Source organism: Stomoxys calcitrans, chromosome 1 (genome assembly GCF_963082655.1).
Source record: "Stomoxys calcitrans chromosome 1, idStoCalc2.1, whole genome shotgun sequence".
Classification (NCBI taxonomy): domain Eukaryota; kingdom Metazoa; phylum Arthropoda; class Insecta; order Diptera; family Muscidae; genus Stomoxys; species Stomoxys calcitrans.
The window spans coordinates 266,576,740-266,601,525 of record NC_081552.1 but is presented as its reverse complement, the minus strand read 5'-3'; the positions used below and the strand labels follow the sequence as shown (position 1 = coordinate 266,601,525).

The window sequence follows — 24,786 nt, the reverse complement described above, 5'->3', positions numbered from 1 at the left end:
CCCCTAATGGCGCAATTCTTCTTCGAATTGGCTGACATTTTAGACAGGCCTCCAATATATAATTTAATTGTGGTCCAAATCGGATAATATCTTGATATCGCTCTAATAGCAGAGCAAATCTTTTCTTATATCCTGTTTTGCCTAAGGAGAGATGCCGGGAAAAGAACTCGACAAATGCGATCCATGGTGGAGGGTATATAAAATTCGGCCGGATTTCGGATTTCGGGCAGGCCGAACTTAGCACGTTTTGACTTGTTCTTAAAACACGTTAGGGTCCCACCTAAGACTATGGTGGGAAACAATTCCATGTCTCCGGCACTAGTAGTCATATCTCGCTACCAACCCATCTGCCGGAGCGCTTAGCAAAAAGGTTCTTATGTTTTAGCCAGGACTCTAAGTGCCACGTTGGCCAGGATTAGTTTGAATGTAGAGCCCCCTAAATTTGTCAAATAAACATGAATGATAAAATCACAATTTTGATGAATTTCAAAATTTTTCTGGACTAAACTGTTTGCCTGCTCATTATTGCTTGTTTACTCTCCACGACATGCTCACCTCGTATTAAAAATTTTTTGTTAACTAAAAAAGTACAAGTGTCATGTATTTCATTTTGATCTTTTGCAAGAAAAAAAAACCCAAACAGGGGGACATTTTCAACAGCCAACCACTCCCCTTAGGTTTTTATCGAGCTGCTGAAATCGGTGTGAAAAGAAAACAGGAGGTGCAAAAAAACGAAAAAAAAACGACTTTAGCTAAGAAATTTATATGAACGCTCATACAAGTGCACCCTCGCTGTAAAGAGAAAAGCTTAAAGGATTTTCCAACGCATCCATGGCGAATTTTTCGCAAAGTTTTGTGCTGAGCGGTTTCACTCCTTCACAGGAGAGTGAAAACTTTATTTTCAAAACATTGTGTGTTCTTGGTAATTTTTTGTTTTTTTTTTTTTTTTTGTTTTTCTACAGCTACCGCCTTCCTTTTGTGTACTGAAGCGGCAGTCTTGTGGAGTAGCACAAAAATATTTCAGCATTTCTGCAGAGTTTAAAAAGCAAAGTCATGATAAGAAATGAAGCAACTACAAAAAGTGAAAAAAAACCAACGACAACAGGCAGGCCAGAAGAGTGCACGAAGGTTTATCCTCCTCAAGATGGAATCGTATGCGGGCTGAGTGACAAGAGGTTATACCGGAATTTCAGTGTTGTTTGCTTGGCATCGTTTTTTTTTTCTCTTGCTTTATGGGGGACTTAGGGGATGTCCTTACATGTCCTTAAACGCTCACACCATCACTAACGTGATGTGCTGGTACAAACCAAAAAGTTTTGCATTTCTTGTAAAAAAAACGAATCGTATCTCGATTAAAGTCTCATATCCACAGCATATCTACTCAATTACAATGAGAACAATACAAATAGCGTTTTATAATTTGATTAAACAAAATCTCTCAAGGAATTCTTGACTATGGGAAAGTTGCCTTCAAATATCCTCTTAGGATCCTCTGCTTAAGAAATACGTTGGCATTTGGGAAAGGTGTGCATTCTCTCTTTCCCATTTAGGTAGTCCGTTGTGTCAAGTCAAGAAATTTGTTGTAATCTTTAACAGGATTTGTAATCATTTCCCAAAAAAAGGGAAGTTTGAGTGACCGTTAGAACGGGCCATTTTCCCTTTTCTTTAATTACTCACACAAATATGCAGATGGACTTTGTAAGCAGAGTTTTTATGCATTAAATAACACTAAGTGTGACTTTAATGTGACATTTATATAGAAGTGTTGGTGTAATTAGTTTCTCAGTTGGCTTTCCTTACACCACCACAACAATGGCCAGCAGGCTTAAATGTGAACGGGTTTGTTTCCACAATTTTTTACAATCTCGCTGCTATTTGAGGTGTTTCCACTAAAAGAGTTGCCAAATGTGTTCCGCCAAACCTTTGCAGGCTTTTAATAGAAAAATTTTTAAATTTTTTTAAACCGGAATTTATTTAAGCCATTATTTTCCAATAATTCAAAAAACATAATAACGGGCAGTTTCCATGTGGCCTCCGAGTTTAAATCATTTCATTTCGTTTGTTGTTAAGTATAGCAATGGAAAAACTTGATATCACTTTCTTGTTATGCCTTTCTCCTTCAATCAAAGCCCGGCCTTTGAGCTCGGGCTATAATTGTGAGAGTTTTAGAATCGATTTCCACCAGGAACTAGAGTCCGTCCGTCGCTCAATCAACTAAAATTGTCTAATTGAGTCTGTAAGGGTCTGTCACCACCACCTTGCTCTAATCTAAGTAGAGTTGGCAAATTATCGATAATCGCAATATTCGATATTTTCGATAGTTTTAATAATAAATATCGATAGTATTGATACTATCGTAAATTTCCTATCGATAATCGCAACATTCGATATTTTCGATAGTTTTAATAATAAATATCGGTAGTATTAATACTATCGTAAATTTCCAATCACCTCTATTTCAAACGAAAATGAAAGGTACAAATCAGGAGATTGATCTCATATCGAATAAAATCAAGGTTTATAAAATCAGTTGATAGTCATGAAAAAAATCATTATACAAAATGTTAGTCTAATCGGATGCAAATTGCGCCCTCTATAGGTGCAATGTATCTTAAAGGCTATATTCAATGACGAATTGCTTATATCTGTTTAGTTTGCAAAAAAATTAACTATTGCGATAGTATCCATCGCAAGAATAACAATCGATATTCAGTCAAAAAATTAAATATCGATAGCGCCATCGATACTTTGCCAGCTCTAAATCTAAGCCCTTCCGTTTGTCTGTAATCACGCGGCACAGAAACAAAAATTGGCCCAATATTTGTATACCTACCACTGAACGATGGGGGTTTATTCATTTTGTCAATCCGTTTGCAACACATCGAAATATCCATTTCCGACCCTACAATGTATATATATTCTTGATCAGTGTAAAAATCTAAGACGATCTAGACATATCCGTCTGTCTGTCTGTTAAAATTACGATATTAAAAATAGAGATATTGAGCTGAAACTTTTCACAGATTCTTTTTTTGTCCATAAGCAGGTTAAGTTCGAAGATGGGCTATATCTGACTATATCTTGATATAGCCCCCATATAGACCGATCCGCCGATTTAGGGTCTTAGGCCCATAAAAGCCACATTTATAATTCGATTAAGATGAAAATTGGGAAAGTGAGTTGTGTTAGGCCCTTCGACATCCTTCGTCAATTTGGCTTTGGTCGGTCCAGATTTGGATATAGCTGCCATATAGACATATCCTCCGATTTAGGGTCTTAGGCCTTATAGACCGATCCTCCGATTTAGGGTCTTAGGCTCATAAAAGCCACATTTATTATTCGATTTTACTGAAATTTGGAACAGAGAGTTGTATTAAGCCCTTCAACATCCTCCGTCAATTTGGCTCAGATCGGTTCAGATTTGGATATAGCTGCCATATAGACCGAACCTCCGATTTAGGGTCTTAGGCCCATAAAAGCCACATTTATTATTCGATTTTGCTGAAATTTGGGACAGTGAGTTATGATAGGCCCTTCGACATATTTCTTTCATTTGGCCCAGATCGGTCCAGATTTGAATATAGCTTCCATATAGACCGATCCGCCGATTTAGGGTCTTAGGCCTTATAGACCGATCCACCGATTTAGGGTCTTAGGCTCATAACAGCCACATTTATTATTCGATATTGCTGAAATTTGGGACAGTGAGTTATGTAAGGCCCTTCGATATATTTCTTCCATTTGACCCAGATCGGTCCAGATTTGGATATAGCTTCCATATAGACCGATCCGCCGATTTAGGGTCTTAGGCCACTAAAAGCCACATTTATTATCCGACTTTGCTGAAATTTGAGACAAGGAGTTGTGTTGGACCCTTCGACATCCTCCGTCAATTTGGCTCAGGTCGGCTCAGATTTAGATATAGCTGCCAAATAGACCGATCCGCCGATTTTCGGTCTAAGTCCTATAAAAGACACATTTATTATCCGATTTTGCTGAAATTTGGGACAGTGAGTTGTGTTGGGCCTTTCGACATCCTCCGTCAATTTGGCTCAGATCGGTCCAGATTTGGATATAGCTGCCAAATAGACCGATCCTCCGATTAAGGTCTTAGGCTCATAAAAGCCACATTTATTATTCGATATTGCTGAAATTTTGGACAGTGAGTTATGATAGGCCCTTCGACATATTTCTTTCATTTGGCCCAGATCGGTCCAGATTTGAATATAGCTGCCAAATAGACCGATCCTCCGATTAAGGTCTTAGCTTCATAAAAGCCATATTTATTATTCGATATTGCTGAAATTTTGGACAGTGAGTTATGATAGGCCCTTCGACATATTTCTTTCATTTGGCCCAGATCGGTCCAGATTTGAATATAGCTTCCATATATATCCGATCCGCCGATTTAGGATCTTAGGCCACTAAAAGCCACATTTATCATCCGATTTTGCTGAAATTTGAAACAAGGAGTTGTGTTGGGCCCTTCGACATCCTCCGTCAATTTGGCTCAGGTCGGCTCAGATTTAGATATAGCTGCCATATAGACCGATCTTCCAATTTAGGGTCTTAGGCCCATAAAAGCCACATTTATTATCCGATTTTGCTGAAATTTGGAACAGTGAGTTGTATTAGGCCCTTCGACATCTCTTTGCAATTTGGCCTAGATCGATCAAGATTTGCATATAGCTGCCATATAGACCGATCTATCGATTTAAGGGTTTGGGCCTAAAAAAGGCGCATTTTATGTCCGATGTCGCTGAAATTTGGTAAAGTGAATGGTGTAAGGCTCTTCAACATATTTTTGCAACTGCATCCCCTGCAGTGCAGTGCGTTGGCAATTAGAAAAGTTAAGGGTTGCAGGGGGGAATAGGGAGTAGTGTTTATTGATATAAGTCTTAAATTTCCGAACGTCAATGTCGGTGGGAAAGACATTAGCCGGAAGTCGATTCCACATACGACTGGTTCGGGCGAAAAAAGAATTTTCGCAGTAATGCATGGTCTGGTCGACTGGCCAATCGATTACAAATGGGTGTGAGTTCCTGGCAAGTCGTGTATTCCTAGTGAACATCCTAACGTTAGGGATAAGAAGACGAATATCCCTGGAACACACGCCATGGAAGTAACGATGGAGCAATACAACGCTACCCACATTCCGACGATGTTCAAGGGAAGCAATAGAGTTGGATACCCCACTGTCCCCTAGCAACACCATCGCTCTCCGTTGAACCCGGTCAAGTAGCTCCAAGGATGATTTTGGAGCTCTTGCCCATATATGAGAATTATATTCCATCCTCGACCTGATGTAGGTAGTATAGTTATTAAGAAGATCAGAAGAGGTGAAATATTTCTTGCACCGCTTAAGACAACCCAAACCCCCCATTTGAGTAAAGCCCAACAATGGACCAATTTGAGTAAAGCCCAACAATGGTTCATTGTTGCGTCATTGATGGATAATATTATACTCTCATTTAAAAAGTCTCAGTCCATTAAATATATAATTCGAGCTAGATTCTATTTTGGGGGAATCCTTGGCCTTCGTTGCAGTCATAGAATATTGGGTGTCTTAGTTTAAATGGGTGACTGTAAAGGTGTTCAAGCCAGAATTGGTTAAAAGTCCACAATATGTTATTGGATAATCGTTGATTGAAAATTCTTGAGCTAGCGAAGGTTGACAATTTAATGATGAGGAAGCTGTCCGTAAGATGGGTGTCGCTTTTGCCCTCAATGTGTTGTTGCATGAAAATAATGCAACACTTTAGAAATCCACATCTGCTAGGACAAGGATACCTAATATACTTTACAACTTATTCGCTTGATTTTGGCTGCCTCGGATAGTTTTTGTATACGAACTTAAAAAAGTGTCTCGGCGAACTAAGATTAGCCAGCAGTGAAGAGGTGGGCTATTGAAAATCGCTGGAAAATTCTTACTACTTAAAGAAGATACTGTTGAGCACTAAGTAAAATTGTTCTCAAATTTTCTTGTGTATCCTTGTAAGGTCGGCAAGCTAATAAGGCTTACCCATATCCTTCAATACAAGTAAGTGAATCTGCAGAAGACGTAACAAGGATCTGGGAGTTGAAATGGAAAATAATGCGTCGCCTTACTGCTGTAATAGGCATGGCATACAAGAGATCAAATGAATATCCTTTGAGATCAATACCTAAAAATGCTGTAAATCTTTTTGAGATAACTCTCAAATGTTTTATTTAAACACTTTACATAAGACATTCAAAATGTGTTATTTTCGTACAGTCCATAGAGTTCATCATCATTAATTGTGTAACAAAATATCCATTTTTTCCTGGAGATTTACAAATTGCGTTTCCCTTCTTGATTGTCCTTTAAAGTTGATGTAATTCATTCGTTTGTAATTGCCCAACTGTAACTGTGAAGTTTCTACGAGTTGTCGCTGACTGCGACTGTTGGCAAACTATTTTCTAATGCAACCCTTGAAATTATTTGAAAATTATTTCTCATCAAAAAGGGGGGGGAAAAAAAAACAAAAATTAAACAAACTAGGCAGGACCTGGAGGGAGCTACAGAACACAACAGAAGACACAAACTTTGGCCGTGCAACTTTGCCAAACCAAAGATGACGCACACGAAAGCTGGCAAACAACAAGTTCGTCCTTTTGCTGTTGTGGCCTTTTTGGAGGAGTCTGAGAAGAGTGAGCAGAGCGACAGGGAGCGGTCCTTATTTGTATGAATTGTATTTTTTTTTAGCTCGATGTGCTGCTGTTGCCGAGGCTGTTGCTTTTGTAATTTTTTTTGCCGCCCTGCTCTGCGAGCGACGAACATCAAGCCGAGGAGAGGAGAAAGGTTGTCTTCGAAAATTCTTTTAATCTTATGGATGGATTTTTAGTGTATATAAATTTTGTTGGCTAAATGCCAAATAATTTTTAGCCGACTTGTGTGCGCTGTGTGTCCTGAATACAGAGTTAGTTTTGTATGCTTAGAGTGCTATGCAGGGCTGTGTTGCATGGTAGGTTGCAAACATGCATTGCTCCACCGCCGTACCGCCGCCATCTAGTATTTGAATGAGCTCGTGTGGCAGCCAGGTTTGTGGACATGTGTTTGTAGTACGTATGGATTCCCTGCAATCAGCCATCCAATACATCCATCCATTTACTCGTATCCATCTATCCAATCATCCATCTTTCCATCCTAGCCTAGCGTTTATTGTAGTCCTTGCTGTCTGTCTGTCTGTGTGTGTGTGTGTGTGTGTGTGTGTGTGTGTGTGTGTGTGTGTGTGTGTGTGTGTGTGTGTGTGTGTGTAAGTTTTGGTCGGGCTGTCTTCTTCTTTAGTTTTATCGTTTATCGTGGACTTTGTTGTACTCGTTTTGTATGCAATGTTGCCGCTGTTGTTGTACAACATTGTGGCACGATTTACTTTTTCGTGATTGAGCTCAACGATACGATGTACTGCTACTGCTGCCACCACTACCACTACATACAATCGCATATGAAAGACCTATTCATAAACATGCATGCACATACATGCACTTACACACATGTGTGTCAGCTTGTGCACTTCCCATGCCTCTGCATATGTGTGTGTGTGTGTTTGTGAAAATGGTTTGCTGGGGCAAGTCACAAAAGAAGCTCACAAAACATCCTAAAAGATACTTGTAGCCCAGCCAGTGCTCATAATAATGCATCCATTCAAGCGGTGGCAGCAACAGCAACATCACAAAGGCTCTACTAATGCTGGCAGCGGCGGCAACTGCAGAATCCTTTAAATGTCGGTCTGTCTAATGTTGCATATGTAGCTGAGACGATGTATGGCTTTGTCTGCCTGTGTATTTGTGTGTTATGGTTGGCAAATAATTTTTATGAGTTCAACATTTTTCATGTCTTTATAGATTGTGTTACACATCCCCACATATGGGCATATATATTTTACCAGTGTTTCATGGGTTTCTTGTTGCCTATGGGTTAGTGCGAGACATAAAATCAATAAAAAGACTTGCAAGGGAAATCAATAATTTAAGAGTGCTTTAAATCTCTGCCACTATTTTGCACTTGCAAAAATTTTCACTAAAGTGAGCGTTATCATGGTTATCGCAATAGCTAACCTGAGAATAGAGCAACAGAAACAGCAGAGAAATTTTCTACGAAGATTATATATCGAAGGGAAGCCAACGTGGAAGAATGTGTTCACCCATGACGCTGAAAGTCTGTGTCCAAATCCTACACAAAAAAAAAAAAACAATTAAAAAGGCGTTAAGTTCGGCCGGGCCGAATTTTGGATACCCACTACCTCGGGTATATATGTAAATCATCTTTCGTAAAAATCAGGTGAAAAATATGCACCATATGCCCCATATAAATATGTATGCCCCAAATAAACCGATCTGAACGAGCCTAAGATACATCACTGTCCCAAATTTCGGTAAAATCGGACAATAAATGCGCCTTTTAAGGGCCCAAGACCTTAAATCGAGAGATCAGTCTATATGACAGCTATATCCAAATCTGGACCGATCTGTGCCATATTGCAGAAGTATGTCGGGGGGCTTAACACGACTCACTGTCTCAAATTTCGGCGACATCGGACAATAAAGGCCCATTTCATGGGTCCAAAGCCTTAAATCGAGAGATCGGTCTATATGAGAGCTATATTAGAATCTGGACCGATCTGAACCAAATTGACGAAGGATTTCGAAGGGCCTAACACAACTCACTGTTCCAAATTTCAGCAAAATCAGACAATTAATGTGGCTTTTATAAGCCTAAGACCCTAAATCGGGAGATCGGTCTATATGACAGCTATATCCAAATCTGGACCGATCTGGGCCGAATACATGAAAGACGTCGAAGGGCTTAACACAAATCACTGTCCCAAATTTCAGCAAAATCAGATAATAAATGTGGCTTTTATGGGCCTAAGACCCCTCATCGGCAGATCGGTCTATATGGCAGCTATATCCAAATCTGGTCCGATCTGGGTCAAATACATTAAAGACGTCGAAGGGCCTAAGACAACTCACTGTCCCAAATTTCAGCAAAATCAGATAATAAATGCGGCTTTTATGGGGCTAGGACCCTTAAACGGCAGTTCGGTCTATATGACAGCTATATCCAAATTTAGACCGATCTGGGCCAAATTGTAGAAGGATGCCGAAGGGCCTAACACAACTCTCTGTCCCAAATTTCAGCAAAAACAAGTAAAAAGGCGGATACCCACCACCTCGGGAATATATGTAAACCACCTTTCATCAAAATTCGGTGGAAATTTCATACCTTATGTCCTATATCGGTTATATCAAAATATGTTCCGATTTGGACCAAATACTAAAAGTACCCTAGCTATATCTAAAAATAAACCGATCTGAACCATATACGACACGGATGTCGAAAAGCCTAACATAAGTCACTTTGTTAAATTTCAGTGAAATTGGATTATAAATGCGCCTTTTATGGGGCCAAGACCTTAAATCGCGATATCGGTCTATATGGCAGCTATATTCAAATCTCGACCGATCTGGGCAAAATTGAAGAAGGACTTCGAAGAGCCTAACCAAACTCACTGTCTCAAATTTCAGCGACATCGGGCAATAAATGCGTCTTTTATGGCCCCAAAACCTAAAACGTAGATATCGGCCAATATGGCAGCTATATCCAAATCTGAACCGATCTGTGCAATATTGCAGAAGTATGTCAAGGGGTTTAACTTAACTCACTGTCCCAAATTTTGGCGACATCGGATAATAAATAAGCATTTTATGGGCCCAAAACCATAAATCAAGAATACGGTCTATATGGCAGCTATATCCAAATCTGAACCGATCTGAGCCAAATTGAAGAAAGATGTCGAAAGGCATAACAACTTACTGTCTTTAATTTCAGCAAGATCGGATAATAAATGTGGCTTTTATGGGACTTAGACCCTAAATCGGATGATCGGTCTATATGGCAGCTATATCCAAATCTGAACCGATCTGAGCCAAATTGACGGAGGATGTCGAAGGGCCTGACGCAACTTACTGTCCCAAGTTTCAGCGAAATCGGATAATAAATGTGGCTTTTATGGGACTTAGACCCTAAATCGGATGATCGGTCTATATGGCAGCTATATCCAAATCTGGACCGATCTGAGCCAAATTCACGGAGGATGTCGAAGGGCCTAACGCAACTTACTGTCCCAAGTTTCAGCGAAATCGGATTATAAATGTGGCTTTTATGGGACTTAGACCCTAAATCGGCCGATCGGTCTATATGGGGGCTATATCAAGATATAGTCCGATATAGCCCATCTTCGAACTTAACCTGCTTATGGACCAAAAAAGAATCTGTGCAAAGGTTCAACTCAGTATCTTAATTTTTAAAGGCTGTAGCGTGATTTCAACAGACAGACGGACGGACATGACCAGATCGTCTTTGATTTTTACGCTGATCAAGAATATATATACTTCATAGGGTCGGAAATGAATATTTCGATGTCTTGCCAACGGATTGACAAAATGAATATACCCCCATCCTTCGGTGATGGGTATATAAACAAAATGGAACAAAATTTTTCAATTAAACATTTTTCAAATAAAATTAAATCGTTTTCAGTGAAAAAATTAGTTGATTGAATCATTTTTATACCCTCCACCATAGGATGGGGTATACTAATTTCGTCATTCTGTTTGTAACACCTCGAAATATCTGTCTTAAACCCCATCTTATATATAAAATTCAATTTGTGTTTGTTTGTCGGTTTGTTTGTCTGTTCCGTATAGACTCAAAAACGGCCATACCGAATACCTTGAAATTTTCACAGATTGTGTAGGTTGGTCTGGAAGGAATTATTGGCTATATAATTTTTTGATATCGGGAGGGGGGCGGACCCTTCCCCTTACCCTAAAAGTATAACTCAAAAATAATAGTGGACCAATCGGGACAATATGGGATTGAAATAAAAGGTATCCAAAAGTAGAGTAAGAATTATGTAATAAAAGTTGGGTCCAAGTACCTGTAGGGCCTCCCCAGCACAAAAGCCCCTTAAAATAGGTTTATTTGACGATCATGTCAATATGGGTATCAAATGAGAAGTATGCTGGTGTAGACTACGAATATGGCCAGAGAGTAGGAATAGGCTTTATAATTTATTGATAACGGAAGGAGGCGGACCCTCCACCCTTACCCCAAAAACACCGCCCAAAATAAAAAGTGGACCGATAAGGACAATATGGGTATCAAATGAAAAGTTTGCGGGAGTAGGTAACGAATCTGGCATACAAATTCATGTCGAAGTATAGGGGGTCACTTCACCCCCACAAAAAAACGCCCCAAAATGGGCACATTAGCCAATCACGGATATATGGGACTCGGTTTGTTTGTTCCGTATAGATTGAAAAACGGCAGAAACGAATTTCTCGAAATTTTCGCATGCTGTGTAGGTTGGTCTGGAGGGAAACATAAGATATATAATTTCTCGGTATAGGAAGGGGGGAGGGACCCTTCCCCTTATGCCAAAAATATAACCCAAAATCAAAAGTGGAACAATTGGGTCAATATAGGTATCAAATGAAAGTTATGGGAGAGTAGAATACGAATATGATATCAAAATTTGAGTCTAAGTATCCATCGGGCCGACCGAACCCCAAAACTCCCCCAAACAGACATATTGGACGCTCATTTCAATATGGGGCTCAAATGAGAGGTATTTGGGAGTAGATTTCGAATCTGGCATACAAAATCAGATCGAAGTATAAGGGGTCATCACGCCACCCCTCAAAACACCATTAGACCCATTATATGACTATATATGAGACATGGCTGAACCGATTTTTTTAAAATTTTCATAGAATGTGTACGTTTGTCCGGAAGGAAACTTAGGCTATATAATTTTGAGATATCGGGTGGAGGCGGACCCTCCCCCTTACCCTAAAAACGCCACCCATATACGAAAGTGGTCCGATGGACATAATAAGGGCATCAAATGAAAGGTATAGGAGACCAGCAAACGAATATGGTATTAAAATTGGGGTCCAAGTACCCAGTGGGCCCCCTTCAACCCCAAAACTAGTCTAAACAGATATATTCGAAGTTCATGTCAATATGGGACTCAAATGAAAAGTATTAGGCAGAAGATTACAAATATGGCATAAAACATTAGATCCAAGTAATGGGAGGTCGCCCACCCCCAAATACCCCCAAATGGGCATATTAGCCGACCATGGCTATATGGGACTCAAATGAAAGGAATTAGGGAGTATAATTCCTTTCATTAAAATTTGCGATCAAGTCTAGGTGGCGCTTTTCCTCCTAAAGATACGTCAAATGAGTTATTTGACCCATTATGACAATATGGGATTCAAATGAAAGCAATTTGAGAGTAGAAAACGAATTTGATATCCAATTATGGAGCCAAGTCTTTTGGGGTACGCTCTAAAGCACCCCCTAAAGTGAATTTCATTTCCCTTGAAAATAAAGAACGAGTTTGATATATGTTTTCAGTAAAAAGTGCCAGTGGCCGCCTTAGCCTCAAAACACCCTCCAAACGGTTCATATTTACCGACCATGCCAGTATGGGGCACAAATTAAGGGGATTCGAAAGTGCAGCACGAATTTGATATCCATATTTGAGTCGAAATATCTGAGGTGTCATCCCTCCCCTAATGAGAACATTACCCTAAGGAAGAAAATTACCACCAGGAACCGAGAAGCGGCAAATTCTCAAACATCAATGAGTGCTTTCCGTTTCAAGTTTAAACTCAATGATAAGGCACCTTTTTGTTATAGCTAAGTCAGAATGGCATCTCGCAGTGCGACAGCTCTTTGGGGAAAATGCCTGGCATTGTGCCTCGCAAATGTCACTAACATTAAGAAGGGATAAGCACCGCTTTGTCCGATGTTCTCGCCAGGATTCGAACGAGTTCATCGTCATAGGCTACAACGGCACGAAGTCGATATCCGCATTCAGGGCGAAGTGTCCCCACCCTAAAAAGATATTAGTGAGTTAAAAAAGACGCAGCGGAGCGGGCCAGGTTCGAATAGCAATGTATATATACTCTTGATCGTCACGTCATTTTAAATCGATCTAGCCATTTCCGTCCGCCCGTCCGTCTGTTTGTCGAAAGCACTCTAACTTTCGAAGAAGTAAAGCTAGCCACTTGAAATTTTGCACAAATACTTCTTATTAGTGTAGGTCGGTTGGGATTTAAAATGGGCCAAATCGGTCCATGTTTTGATATAGCTGCCATGTAAACCGATCTTGGGTCTTGAATATATGAGCCTCTAGAGGGCGCAATTCTTATCCAATTTGACTAAAATTTTGCACGTCGTGTTATGGTATCACTCTAAACAACTACGCTAGGTATGGTTCAAATCGGTAAATGTTTTGATATAGCTGCCATATAAACCGATCTTGGGTCTTGACTTTCAACAATTGCGCTAAGTATGGTTAAAATCGGTTCATAAACTGGTATAGCTGTCATATAAGCCGATCATGAGTCTTGACTTTTTGAGCCTCTAGAGGGCGCAATTCTCGTACGATTTGACTAAAATTGTGCACGTGGCGTTTTGGCATCATTTCCAACAACTGCGCTAAGTATGGTTAAAATCAGTCCATGTTTTGGTATAGCTGCCTTATGAACCGATCTTGGGTCTTGAATTCTTAAGCCTATAGAGGGCGCAATTATTATCCGCTTCGGCTGTAATTTTGCATGAGGTGTGTTGTTATGACTTCCAATAACTGTGCTTAGTATGGCGCAAATCGGTACATAACCTGATATGGCTGCCATATAAACTGATCTGGGATCTTGACTTCTTGAGCATCTAGAGGCCACAATTCTCATCCGATTTGGCTGAAATTTTGCGCGTGGTGTTTTGGTATCATTTCCAATAAATGTCCTGAGTATGGCGCATATCGATACATAACCTGATATGGCTGCCATATAAACCGATCTGGGATCTTGACATCTTGAGCCTCTAGAAGGCGCAATAATCATCCTATTTGGCAGAATTCTCATGTTCTTCACCATATGCGTCTAATATGGTCTGAATAGATAGATAGCTTGATGCAGCTTCCATATAAACCCATCTCCCGATTTTGGTTCTTGAGTCCCTACAAGGCGCAATTCTTATCCGAATGAACTGAAATATTACACAATGACTTTTACAATGTTCAGCATTCTTTTATGGTCCGAATCGGACTATAACTTGATATAGCTCCAATAGCATAACAGTTCCTATTCAATATTCTTTGTTTGCCTAAACAGAGATACCGCGCATAGAACTCGCAAAAATGCGATCCATGGTGGAGGGTATATAAGGTTCGGCCCGGCCGAACTTAGCACGCTCTTACTTGTTTTTTTTTTTTTTAATTTTACAAAATTTAGTTCTCAGGGTCGATCCGGAGTCGGAGTAGAAAAGAAGTTGCTCGACTCCGCAGTCCTTGTGCGAACGGCATGCCGCATAGCTACACCAATAGATAAAGAAGTTTCAACATGGCAGGAAACTTGACAAATGTAGCCAACATTAGTTAGTGAATAACATCCTCTGAAATATTTTCTAATGTTTACGCCTTTCGGCATCATTGGTAGACATGCTAACCTCTGCGCCACGGTGGCCTTCGATATTTTTACTTCCTAATAAAAAATTGTGGAAATAACATGACCTATGCGATCCATGGTGGTGAGCATCCGCGATTCGACTTTGCCTAATTTGAGGCACTTTTACTTGTTTTTCTAAAATCATGTTATGATAAAAATAGAAAATTTCCAATCACTTTGTCTATCGTTTAGTGGTAAGTGATTGAAATTGTAGAGTATGAAATTAATTATTTATTTGCAATAAAAATGAAATTCCTTTCATGCTGTTTTTTTTTTTTTGTGTAAATCAGCACAAAAACTAACAAAACATTGCTAATGCAATTGCAACAGCCAATATGGAAACGAAATCAAACCTTTTAGTGCAACAAAGGCGTCCAAATGAATTTCGTTATTTGCCCTTTGAATAATTCATAAAATTTAACCCATGCTACAAACCCATGCTACTCACCACCGCACTCACACAGCTAAGCGATAACCCAGCCAAAAGCTGGAGCAGTAACATGAACATGAACAGAGAAGAATTACTAACACCACCAGGAAAAAACAGTAAAGCGACGACCCATAAAAAACCTTTGTATGCAAATGCATTTGAAAAATCAAACACCCTCGACCAAGAGCTAAAAACCTCTCATCAACATTGACGCACCCTCATCCCAAACTCAAAACGTGGTTGTTGCACAGTGTACTGCGAAATAAAGGAGTTGTAGCAATTGTATGGCTTTAGAATCGTATAGTGGATTTTGTAAACCCACCACTATAGAATGGGGGGTATACTGACCTAGTCCGTTTGTAACATCTCGAAATTTTCGTCTAAGACCCCATTAAGTGTATATAGTGTTGATCGTCTCGTGGAGGCCACCGTAGCGCAGAGGTTAGCATGTCCGCCTATGACGCTGAACGCCTAGGTTCGAATCCTGGCGAGACCATCAGAAACGAGTAAAAAGGCGATAAGTTCGGCCGGCCCGAAATTTCGATACCCACCACCTCGGGTATATATGTAAACCAACTTTCGTCAAAATTCGGTGAAATTTGCATATCTAATGTCCCATAGCAGTTATATCGAAATATTATCCAATTTGGACCATATACTAAGAAGTTCAGCAGCTATATCTAAAAATAAACAGATCTGAGCCATATACGACACGGATGTCGAAAAGTCTAACATAAGTCACTGTGTCAGACTTCAGTGAAATCGGATTATAAATGCACTTTTATGGGGCCAAGATTTTAATTCGAGACATTTGTCTACGTGGGCCGATTTGGGCCAAATTGCAGAAAAATGTCGAAAAGCCTATCAGAACTCACTGTCCCAAATTTCGGCGAAATCGGATAATAAATGCGCCTTTTATGGGCCAAAAACCTATAACCGAGAGATCGGTCTATATGGCAGCTATATCCAAATCTGGACCGATTTGTGCCATATTGCAGAAGTATGTCAGGGGGCTTAAACTAACTCACTGTCCCAAATTTCGGCGACATCGGATAATAAGTGCGCCTTTTATGGGCCCAAAGCCTTAAATCGAGAGATCGGTCTATATGGCAGCTTTATCCAAATCTGGACCGATCAAGGCCAAATTGACGAAGGATGTCTAAGGGCATAAGACAACTCACTGCCCCAAATTTAAGCAAGATCGGATAATAAATGTGGCTTTTATGGGCCCAAAGCCTTAAATCGAGAAATCGGTCATATGGCAGCTATATCCAAATCTGAACCGATCAAGGCCAAACTAACTGACTGCCAAAAAATATCGAAGGGACTAAGACAACTCACTGTCCCAAATTTCATTAAAATCGGATAATAAATGTGACTTTTGTGGGCCTAAGACCCTAAATCGGAGGATCGGTCTAATGGCAGCTATATCCAAATCTCAACCGATCTGAACCAAATTGACTAAAGAAGTCGAAGGGCCTAACACATCTCACTGTCCCAAATTTCATTAAAATCGGATAAAAAATGCGGCTTTTATGGGCCTAAGACCCTAAATCGGAGGAACGGTCTATATGGCAGCTATATTCAAATCTGAGCCGATCTAGACGAAATTGAAAAAGAATGTCGAAGGGCCTAACACAACTCACTGTCCCAAATTTCATTAAAATCGGATAATAAATGTGGCTTTTATGGGCGTAAAATCCTAAATCGGAGGATCGGTCTATATGGCAGCTATATCCAAATCTGACCCGATCTGGGTCAAATTGACGAAGGAAGTCGAAGGACCTAACTCATCTTACTGTCCCAAAATCAGATAATTAATGTGGCTTTTATGGGCCTAAGACCCTAAATCGGCGGATCGGTCTATATGGGGGCTATATCAAGATATGGCCCATTTTCGCACTTAACCTGCTTATGGACAAAAAAAGAATCTGTGCAAAGTTTCAGCTCAATATCTCTATTCTTGAAGATTTTTGAAGATAATTTTTGTTGCAAACGGAATGACAAGATGAATGTACCCCCATCCTTTGGTGGTGGGTAAAAAAGTGAGATCGATTTCTTTGGCAGCTATACCTTGCACGGACGTTGGAAGACACAACAGAACGACACGAGTTACGGTTAACCAATCGCCGCAATATTTCAATGTTCGCTTTTTCAGTAATATGCGTTCCACTATTTGCAAAACAAAATATCTCCCTTAGAGATTGGGACAGTCTACTACCGTTGCATGCAAACCGCCATATGATCCGAATATCTTTACTAACTCGCCACACTGTGCCTCGCCACTAACCCTGGAAAGCAACAAACATAATAGAAAGCAACAAATAAACTTTTTATTAACGTTTTTGTGTCCATCAATAATGGCAAAGCGGCAGCCCAAGCCAAAGAGGAAGAGAGAATAGAAACGGTAACAGTTTAAAATTGCATCGAAAATCAACAAATTGCTGTAGAAACGCGAACAATCGTAAATACATGCCAAAGTATGACTTGGGGCGTTCGTTGAGTTTTGACTGTTACTTCTTCTCCCTCCCTCACTCACCAGTTGTGTGAGTGCAATTCCGATTTGTATACGAGAACTTGGAGTGTGCATTTTTGTGAGTGGAAATCTTTTGAACGAGCCAACAACTTTTCACTTTTATATGCCATACACATCCACCCACTCTGGGTGCCGGGTCATCAAATGCACACGGCTAACCAAACACTCTGCTTCAAATGTACCGCCCCTTTTAACATTTCCACTTTAATTTAAGTTACATAGTCCACTCTGTTAATAGTGATGGTATATGGGGTTTTTTTATACCCACCACCGAAGGATGGGGGTATATTCATTTTGTCATTCCGTTTGCAACACATCGAAATATCCATTTCCGACCCTATAAAGTATATATATTCTTGATCAGCGTAAAAATCTAAGACGATCTAGGCATGTCCGTCCGTCTGTCCGTCTGTCCGTCTGTCCGTCTGTCCGTCTGTCTGTTGAAATCACGCTACAGTCTTTAAAAATTGAGATATTGAGCTGAAATTTTGCACAGATTCTTTTTTTGTCCATAAGCAGGTTAAGTTCGAAGATGGGCTATATCGGACTATATCTTCATATAGCCCCCATATAGACCGATCCCCCGATTTAGGGTCTTAGGCCCATAAAAGCCACATTTATTATCCGATTTTGCTGAAATTCGGGACAGTGAGTTTTGTTGGGCCCTTCGACATCCTTCGTCAATTTGACTCAGATCGGTCCAGATTTGGATATAGCTGCCATATAGACCGACCCTCCGATTTAGGGTCTAAGGGCCATAAAAGCCACATCTTTCATCCGATTCCACTGAAATTCGGGACAGTAAGTTGTGTTAGGCCCTTCGACATCCTTTATCAATTTGGCCCAGATCGGTTCAGATTTGGATATAGCTGCCATATAGACCGATCCTCCGATTTATGGTCTAAGGCCCATAAAAGCCACATTTATTACCCGATTTTGCTGAAATTTGGGACAGTGAGTTTTGTTAGGCCCTTCGACATCCTTCGTCAATTTGGCTCAGATCGGTTCAGATTTGGATATAGCTGCCATATAGACCGACCCTCCGATTTATGGTCTAAGACCCATAAAAGCCACATTTATTACCCGATTTTGCTGAAATTCGGGATAGTGAGTTGTGTTAGGCCCTTCGACATCCTTTGTCAATTTGGCCCAGATCGGTTCAGATTTGGATATAGCTGCCATATAGACCGATCCTCCGATTTATGGTGTTAGGCCCATAAAAGCCACATTTATTACCCGATTTTGCTGAAATTTTGGACAGTGAGTTGCGTTAGGCCCCTCGACATCTTTCTTCAATTTGGCCCAGATCGGTTCAGATTTGGATATAGCTGCTATATAGACCGATTTCTTGATTTAAGGTTTTGGGCCCATAAAATGCTCATTTATTGTCCATTTCGCCGAAATTTGGGACAGTGAGTTAAGTTAAGCTCCTTGACATACATCTGCAATATCGCACAGATCGGTCCAAATTTAGATATAGCTGCCATATAGACCGATATCTAGGTTTTAGGTTTTGGGGCCATAAAGACGCATTTATTGTCCGATGTCGCTGAAATTTGAGACAGTGAGTTTAGTTAGGCTCTTCGACGTCCTTCTTCAATTTTGCCCAGATCGATCCAGATTTGAATATAGCTGCCATGTAGACCGATCTCTCGATTTAAAGTCTTTGCCCCATAAAAAGCGCATTTATAATCCAATTTCACTGAAATTTTACATAGTAACTTATGTTAGGCTTTTCAACATCCGTGTCGTATATGGTTCAGATCGGTTAATTTTTAGATATAGCTACTGTACTTATTAGTATTTGGTCCAAATCGAAACATGTTTTGATATAACTGATATGGGTCATAAGGTATGAAATTTTCACCGAATTTTGATGAAAGGTGGTTTATATATATACCCGAGGTGGTGGGTATCCAAAGTTCGGCCCGGCCGAACTTAACGCCTTTTTACTTGTTTTCGTTCTTTTTGGAAATTTGCATGTGGTTGATGAATGCAGTGTTGCAATATTGTTGTTTCATTAGTCAGCCAGAAAAGTAAAAAATTGCAGCTTTTATTTGCAAATACACTCGCTGAAGACAACACGTATTCGATTTGTTTGCCGGCCTTGTTAATTTGATGCATGATTGATGGGCAAAGTGGCAAGTTAAATGTTTTTTGGGCACAAAACTCCTTTCTGGTAGAATTTGACTGTGTAGTAAATTTTAACCAATGATCAATAGGCAATATAATTTGAAGCGGAATGTTTCATATCCAAACCCACCACTTCATGAATTTAAAAATATTGTTATGTACTTAAATGAGGTATGTCATTAGTTTAAGCGAAATCGGGTAAAAATTGAAGCTTTAATGGCCTTCAGACCCTTTATCGCGAAATCGGTCTATATGGCAGCTTTATCTATATATAGTCTGATCTTTACCATATTTAGGTCCTATGTTGGGTGGCCTTAAACTACTCATGGTTTCAAATTTCAGCGAAATCGGGTAATAAATAAAGCTTTTATGCTTCAGACCCTTTATTGGCAGATCGGTCTATATGGCAGCTACATCTTAATAAAGTCCGATCTGAACCATACTTAGGTCAGATGTCGGGAGGCTTAAAATAGCCCTCTGTTTCAAATTTCAGCGAAATTGGATAATAAACAAAGCTTGTATGGGCTTCAGATCCTTTATCGGGAGATCGGTTTATATGACAGCTATATATAAATATAGTCCGATCTAAACCATATTAAGGTCAGATGTCAGGAGGCTTAAAATAACTCACAGTTTAAAATTTCAGCGAAATCGGGTAATAAATGAAGCTTTTATGGGCTTCAGACCCTTTATCGGCAGATCGGTCTATATGGCAGCTATATCTAAATAATGTCCGATCTGAACGATTTTTGGGTCAAATGTCGGGAAGTCTTAAGCTACTCACCGTTTCAAATTTCAGTGAAATCGGATAAAAAATAAAACATTTATGGGCATTAGACCCTTTATCGAAAAATCGGTCTACATAGCAGCTATATCCAAATATGGTCCGATTTGGCCCATTCCAGAACTTAACCAGCGCGCATCAAAGAGATGTATCTGTACCAAATTTCAGCTCAATATTGCAATTTGTGAAGGCTGTAGAGTGATTACAACAGATGGACGGACAGACGGATAGTCGGATAGACGGATAGTCGGATAGACGGATAGTCGGATAGACGGATAGTCGGACAGACACACGGACATCGTTAAATCGTCTTAGAACTTTACGACGATCCGAAATAAATATACCTTGTAGGGTCGGAAATTGATTAATGACAAAATGAATATACCCCCTATCCTATGGAGGTGGGTGTAAAAATAGAGATATTGAGCTGAAACTTTGCACTGAATCTTTTTTTGTCCATAAACAGGTCCGAACTTAAACTATATCTTGATATGGCCCCCATATAGACCGATCCGCCCATTTAGGGTCTTAGGCCCATAAAAGCCACATTTATTATCCGATTTTGCTAAAATTTGGCACAGTGAGTTGTGTTAGGCCCTCCGACGTACTTCTTCAATTTTGCCCAGATCGGTCCAAACTTTCATATCTTTCTTTAGATATAAAATTCAATTTGTGTTTGTTTGTTTGTTTCGTATAGACCCAAAAAGGGCTGAACCGATTACTTTGAAATTTTCACAGATTGTGTAGGTTGGTCTGGAAGGAAACACAAGTTATATAATTTTTTGATATGGAGAGGGGGGCGGACCCTCCCCCTTAACCCAAAAGTACTACCCAGAAATAAAAGTGTACCGATCAGGACAATATGGGTTTCAAATGAAAGGTATTCAAGAGCAGGCAACCCCCCAAGTTCTTGGGGGGTTGCCCCAGCCCCAAAACCCCTTAAAATAGGTTTATTTGACGATCATAGCAATATGGGACTCAAATGAAAGGTATTCGGGAGTAGATTACGAATATGGTCAGGAAGTAGGAATTGGCTTTATAATTTTTTGATATAGGGAGGGGGGCGGATCCTCCCCCTTACCCCAAAAGTACCACACCAAAATAAAAGTGTACCGATCAGGACAATATGGGATTCAAATGAAAGGTATTCAAGAGCAGAATACGAATTTCAATATGGGACTCACATAAAAAGTATTCGGGAGTATATTACGAATATGGTCAGGAAGTAGGAATAGGCTTTTTAATTTATTGATGATGAAAGGGGGCGGTAATTGAGTAATTGAGGACATCGCCAACACGTCCCTCCAGTCAGGCTTTAAACGTTGGGTCGCCAATTATCTGTGTGGTCTCCAGTCATTTGTGGAATTTAGGGATAAGAAGTAGAAGCACCGTAGAGTAAAACAGGGAGTTCCCATGGTGGCGTGATATCTCCGGCACTGTTCAACTTCTACCTATTCCCCATTCTACACCCTCCAGACGACACAGACATTGAATCATACGCGGACGATTGTACGATCATGGCATCAGGCCCCGCACCCATTGATGACATCAGCGATAGGTTGAACGTCTATCTCAAAGAACTTGCCTCATATTTCGCTGCAAGAAATCTGAAGATATCCGCAACCAAATCTTCAGCCACATTGTTCACTACAAATACGCGTGAGGTGAATACTGAGCTGACTGTCATGGTCGATGGATAAGTGATTCCGACCATCAAGTGTCCCAAAATACTTGGCGTCACATTTGACAGCTCTTACACATTCTCCCCACATGCCACAGCAATTTGCCATAAAGTCAAAAGCAGAAACAAGGTCCTCAAGTCACTTGCTGGCAGCACTTGGGGTGCAGACAAAGAAACCTTCTTGACCAATTACAAAGCAATTGGCCGGTTTGTGGTAAGCGTCAATGTGGTCTCGTCAACTTTGTGACACGCAGTGGAATAATATTCCGATCTGTCAGAATGCCGTTCTCCGAACTTTGACGGGCTGTCTCCTCAGTTCTCATGTGGATCACTCCCATCAAGATACAAAGATCCTACCAATGCGAAGACATAACTACATGCTGTCTAAGCAAGAGACCATCCAAATCATCATCTTGTGCATAGATATCCACCGCCCAAAAGCCTTAAGGTAGATCTACATGATCTAGAGCGTGAGGTTCAGCGCTACAAGAGCGACCACTAGATCGAGTAATGATATCTGGTCAAATACGCTTCATGTTCCAAATGGTGTGCCCGAAGGCTCAATCTTGGGCCCATTGTTATTCACCATGTACATTAATGATCTGCCCGATGTACCTTTAACATGTAAGATACAAATGTATGCTGATGACGTTCAACTGTATACCTGCACGAAACTGAATGACTTTCAAACATGTATTTCTAATGTAAATAATGATTTGAATTTAATATATTGTTGGGCTGTTAATAATGCCTTACGTTTAAATCCTACCAAATCTAAGCTGATCATCATACACAAAAGAAGTGTAACAATCCCTGACCAAGTTGAAGTAAAGATTGAGAACACGATTGTAAACCGTGTTCAAGCAGCAACAAACTTGGGTTTAACATTCAACTCTACCTTAACTTGGACGAATCATATAAATGCAACTGTGGGAAAAGTTCGTGGTATGCTGCGGAATATGTGGGCAGCTCGTCTGTCAACTCCTTTCGAAATTCGTATGCTTCTTGCTAAATCTTACTTAATCCCAACTCTTCTATATAATTGTGAATTATTTGCAAGTTGCAGTGCTGATGACAATAGGAAAATCAAAGTTGCCTACAATGATATTGCACGATATGTATACAACAGACCACGGTATGACCACATGTCACAATTTGCTTATCAGATTTTTGATCTTTCAGTTGAAAATTTACTAAATGTTAAATGCTTGCAATTACTACATAAGGTTATTTATAACAAAGAACCTGAATATCTTTACAAACACCTACAATTTGCTAGATCAAATCGAGGGCGCAAACTGATTCAACCTAGATTTGAATCTCAAATCACTGAAAGGCAATTTATTGTAAACAGTATTCGTCTCTGGAACACCCTCCCATCATATATACAACTCATAAGCAATGCTATTGAATTCAAAAAGGAGCTACATGATTATTATAAGTAGAAATTGTATGTAGTCTAGTAGTATAAGTTATAATTAATTTATTTATTTATTTTTTTAATAAGCTATAGTTTATAATGGAATTATTTGATGAAACTGCACTGTTGTGAACCAGCACAGTAAAATATAAGATATAATCTTGTTGTGCTTGGTGTTAAATAAATGAAATAAATGAATGAAATGAAATGAGCGGCAGGTCCAGACAACATTCATGCAGACACGATAGAAGATGTGGTAAAAGGCTACCGGGTGAATGTAGTCCTTGGTGAACGACCGCCTCCCATTGCACCTGAAGAAACAAATGGACCGATAAGGGCAATATGGATATCAAATTAAAAGTATGCGGGAGTATATAACGAATTTGGCATACAAATTCATGTCGAAGTACAGGGGGTCACCCCACCCCCACAAAATCACAATCACGGATATAAGGGACTCGGTTTGTTTGTTCCGTATAGATTCAAAAAACGGCAGAACCGATTTTCTCGAAATTTTCGCATATTATGAAGGTTGGTCTCGAAGAAAACAAAGGCTGTATAATTTTTATACCCACCACCGAAGGATGGGTGGTTGGGTGGTGGGTTGTCATTCCGTTTGCAACACATCGAAATATCCATTTCCGACCTTATAAAGTATAAATATTATTGATCAGCGTAAAAATCTAAGACGATCTAGACATGTCCGTCCGTCTGTCCGCCTGTCTGTCCGTCCGTCTGTCCGCCTGTCAATATTATTAAAAATATTGAGGTCAAACTTTGCACAGATTCTTTTTTTTCCATAAGCAGGTTAAGTTCGAAGATGGGCTATAACGGACTATATCTTGCTATAGCCCCCATATAGACCGATCCCCCGATTTAGGGTCTTTGAACCATAAAAGCCACAATTATTATCCGATTTTGCTACAATTTGGGACAATTAGTTGTGTTAGGCCCTTCAATATCCTTCGTCAATTTGGCTCAGATCGGTTCAGATTTGGATATAACTGCCTTATAAACCGATCCTCCGACTTAGGGTCTTAGGCCCATAAAAGCAACATTTTTTATCCGATTTTGCTGAAATTTGAGACAGTAAGTTGTGTTAGGCCCTTTGACATCCTATAGCAATTTGGCTTAGATCGGTCCAGATTTGTATATAACTGTCATATAGACCGATCTCTCGGTTTTAGGCTTTGGGGTCATAAAAGACGGATTTGTTGTCCGATGTCGCTGAAATTTGGGATGGTCAGTTTTTTAG

At 39.9% G+C, this 24,786-nt stretch overlaps 2 protein-coding genes across 2 annotated transcripts in view; both read right to left on the bottom strand.

The window, feature by feature from the left end:
- LOC106092001 (fez family zinc finger protein erm) overlaps nt 1–24,786 on the bottom strand; it is a 336,022-nt gene that overhangs the window by 26,130 nt on the left and 285,106 nt on the right. The window lies entirely within an intron of this gene.
- LOC131997788 (uncharacterized) overlaps nt 7,411–24,786 on the bottom strand; it is a 22,759-nt gene continuing 5,383 nt past the window's right edge. The window contains exon 2 of the mRNA XM_059369395.1: nt 7,411–7,475. Within this exon, the coding sequence (XP_059225378.1) occupies nt 7,411–7,475 (65 nt within the window). The remainder of the gene's footprint in view (nt 7,476–24,786) is intronic.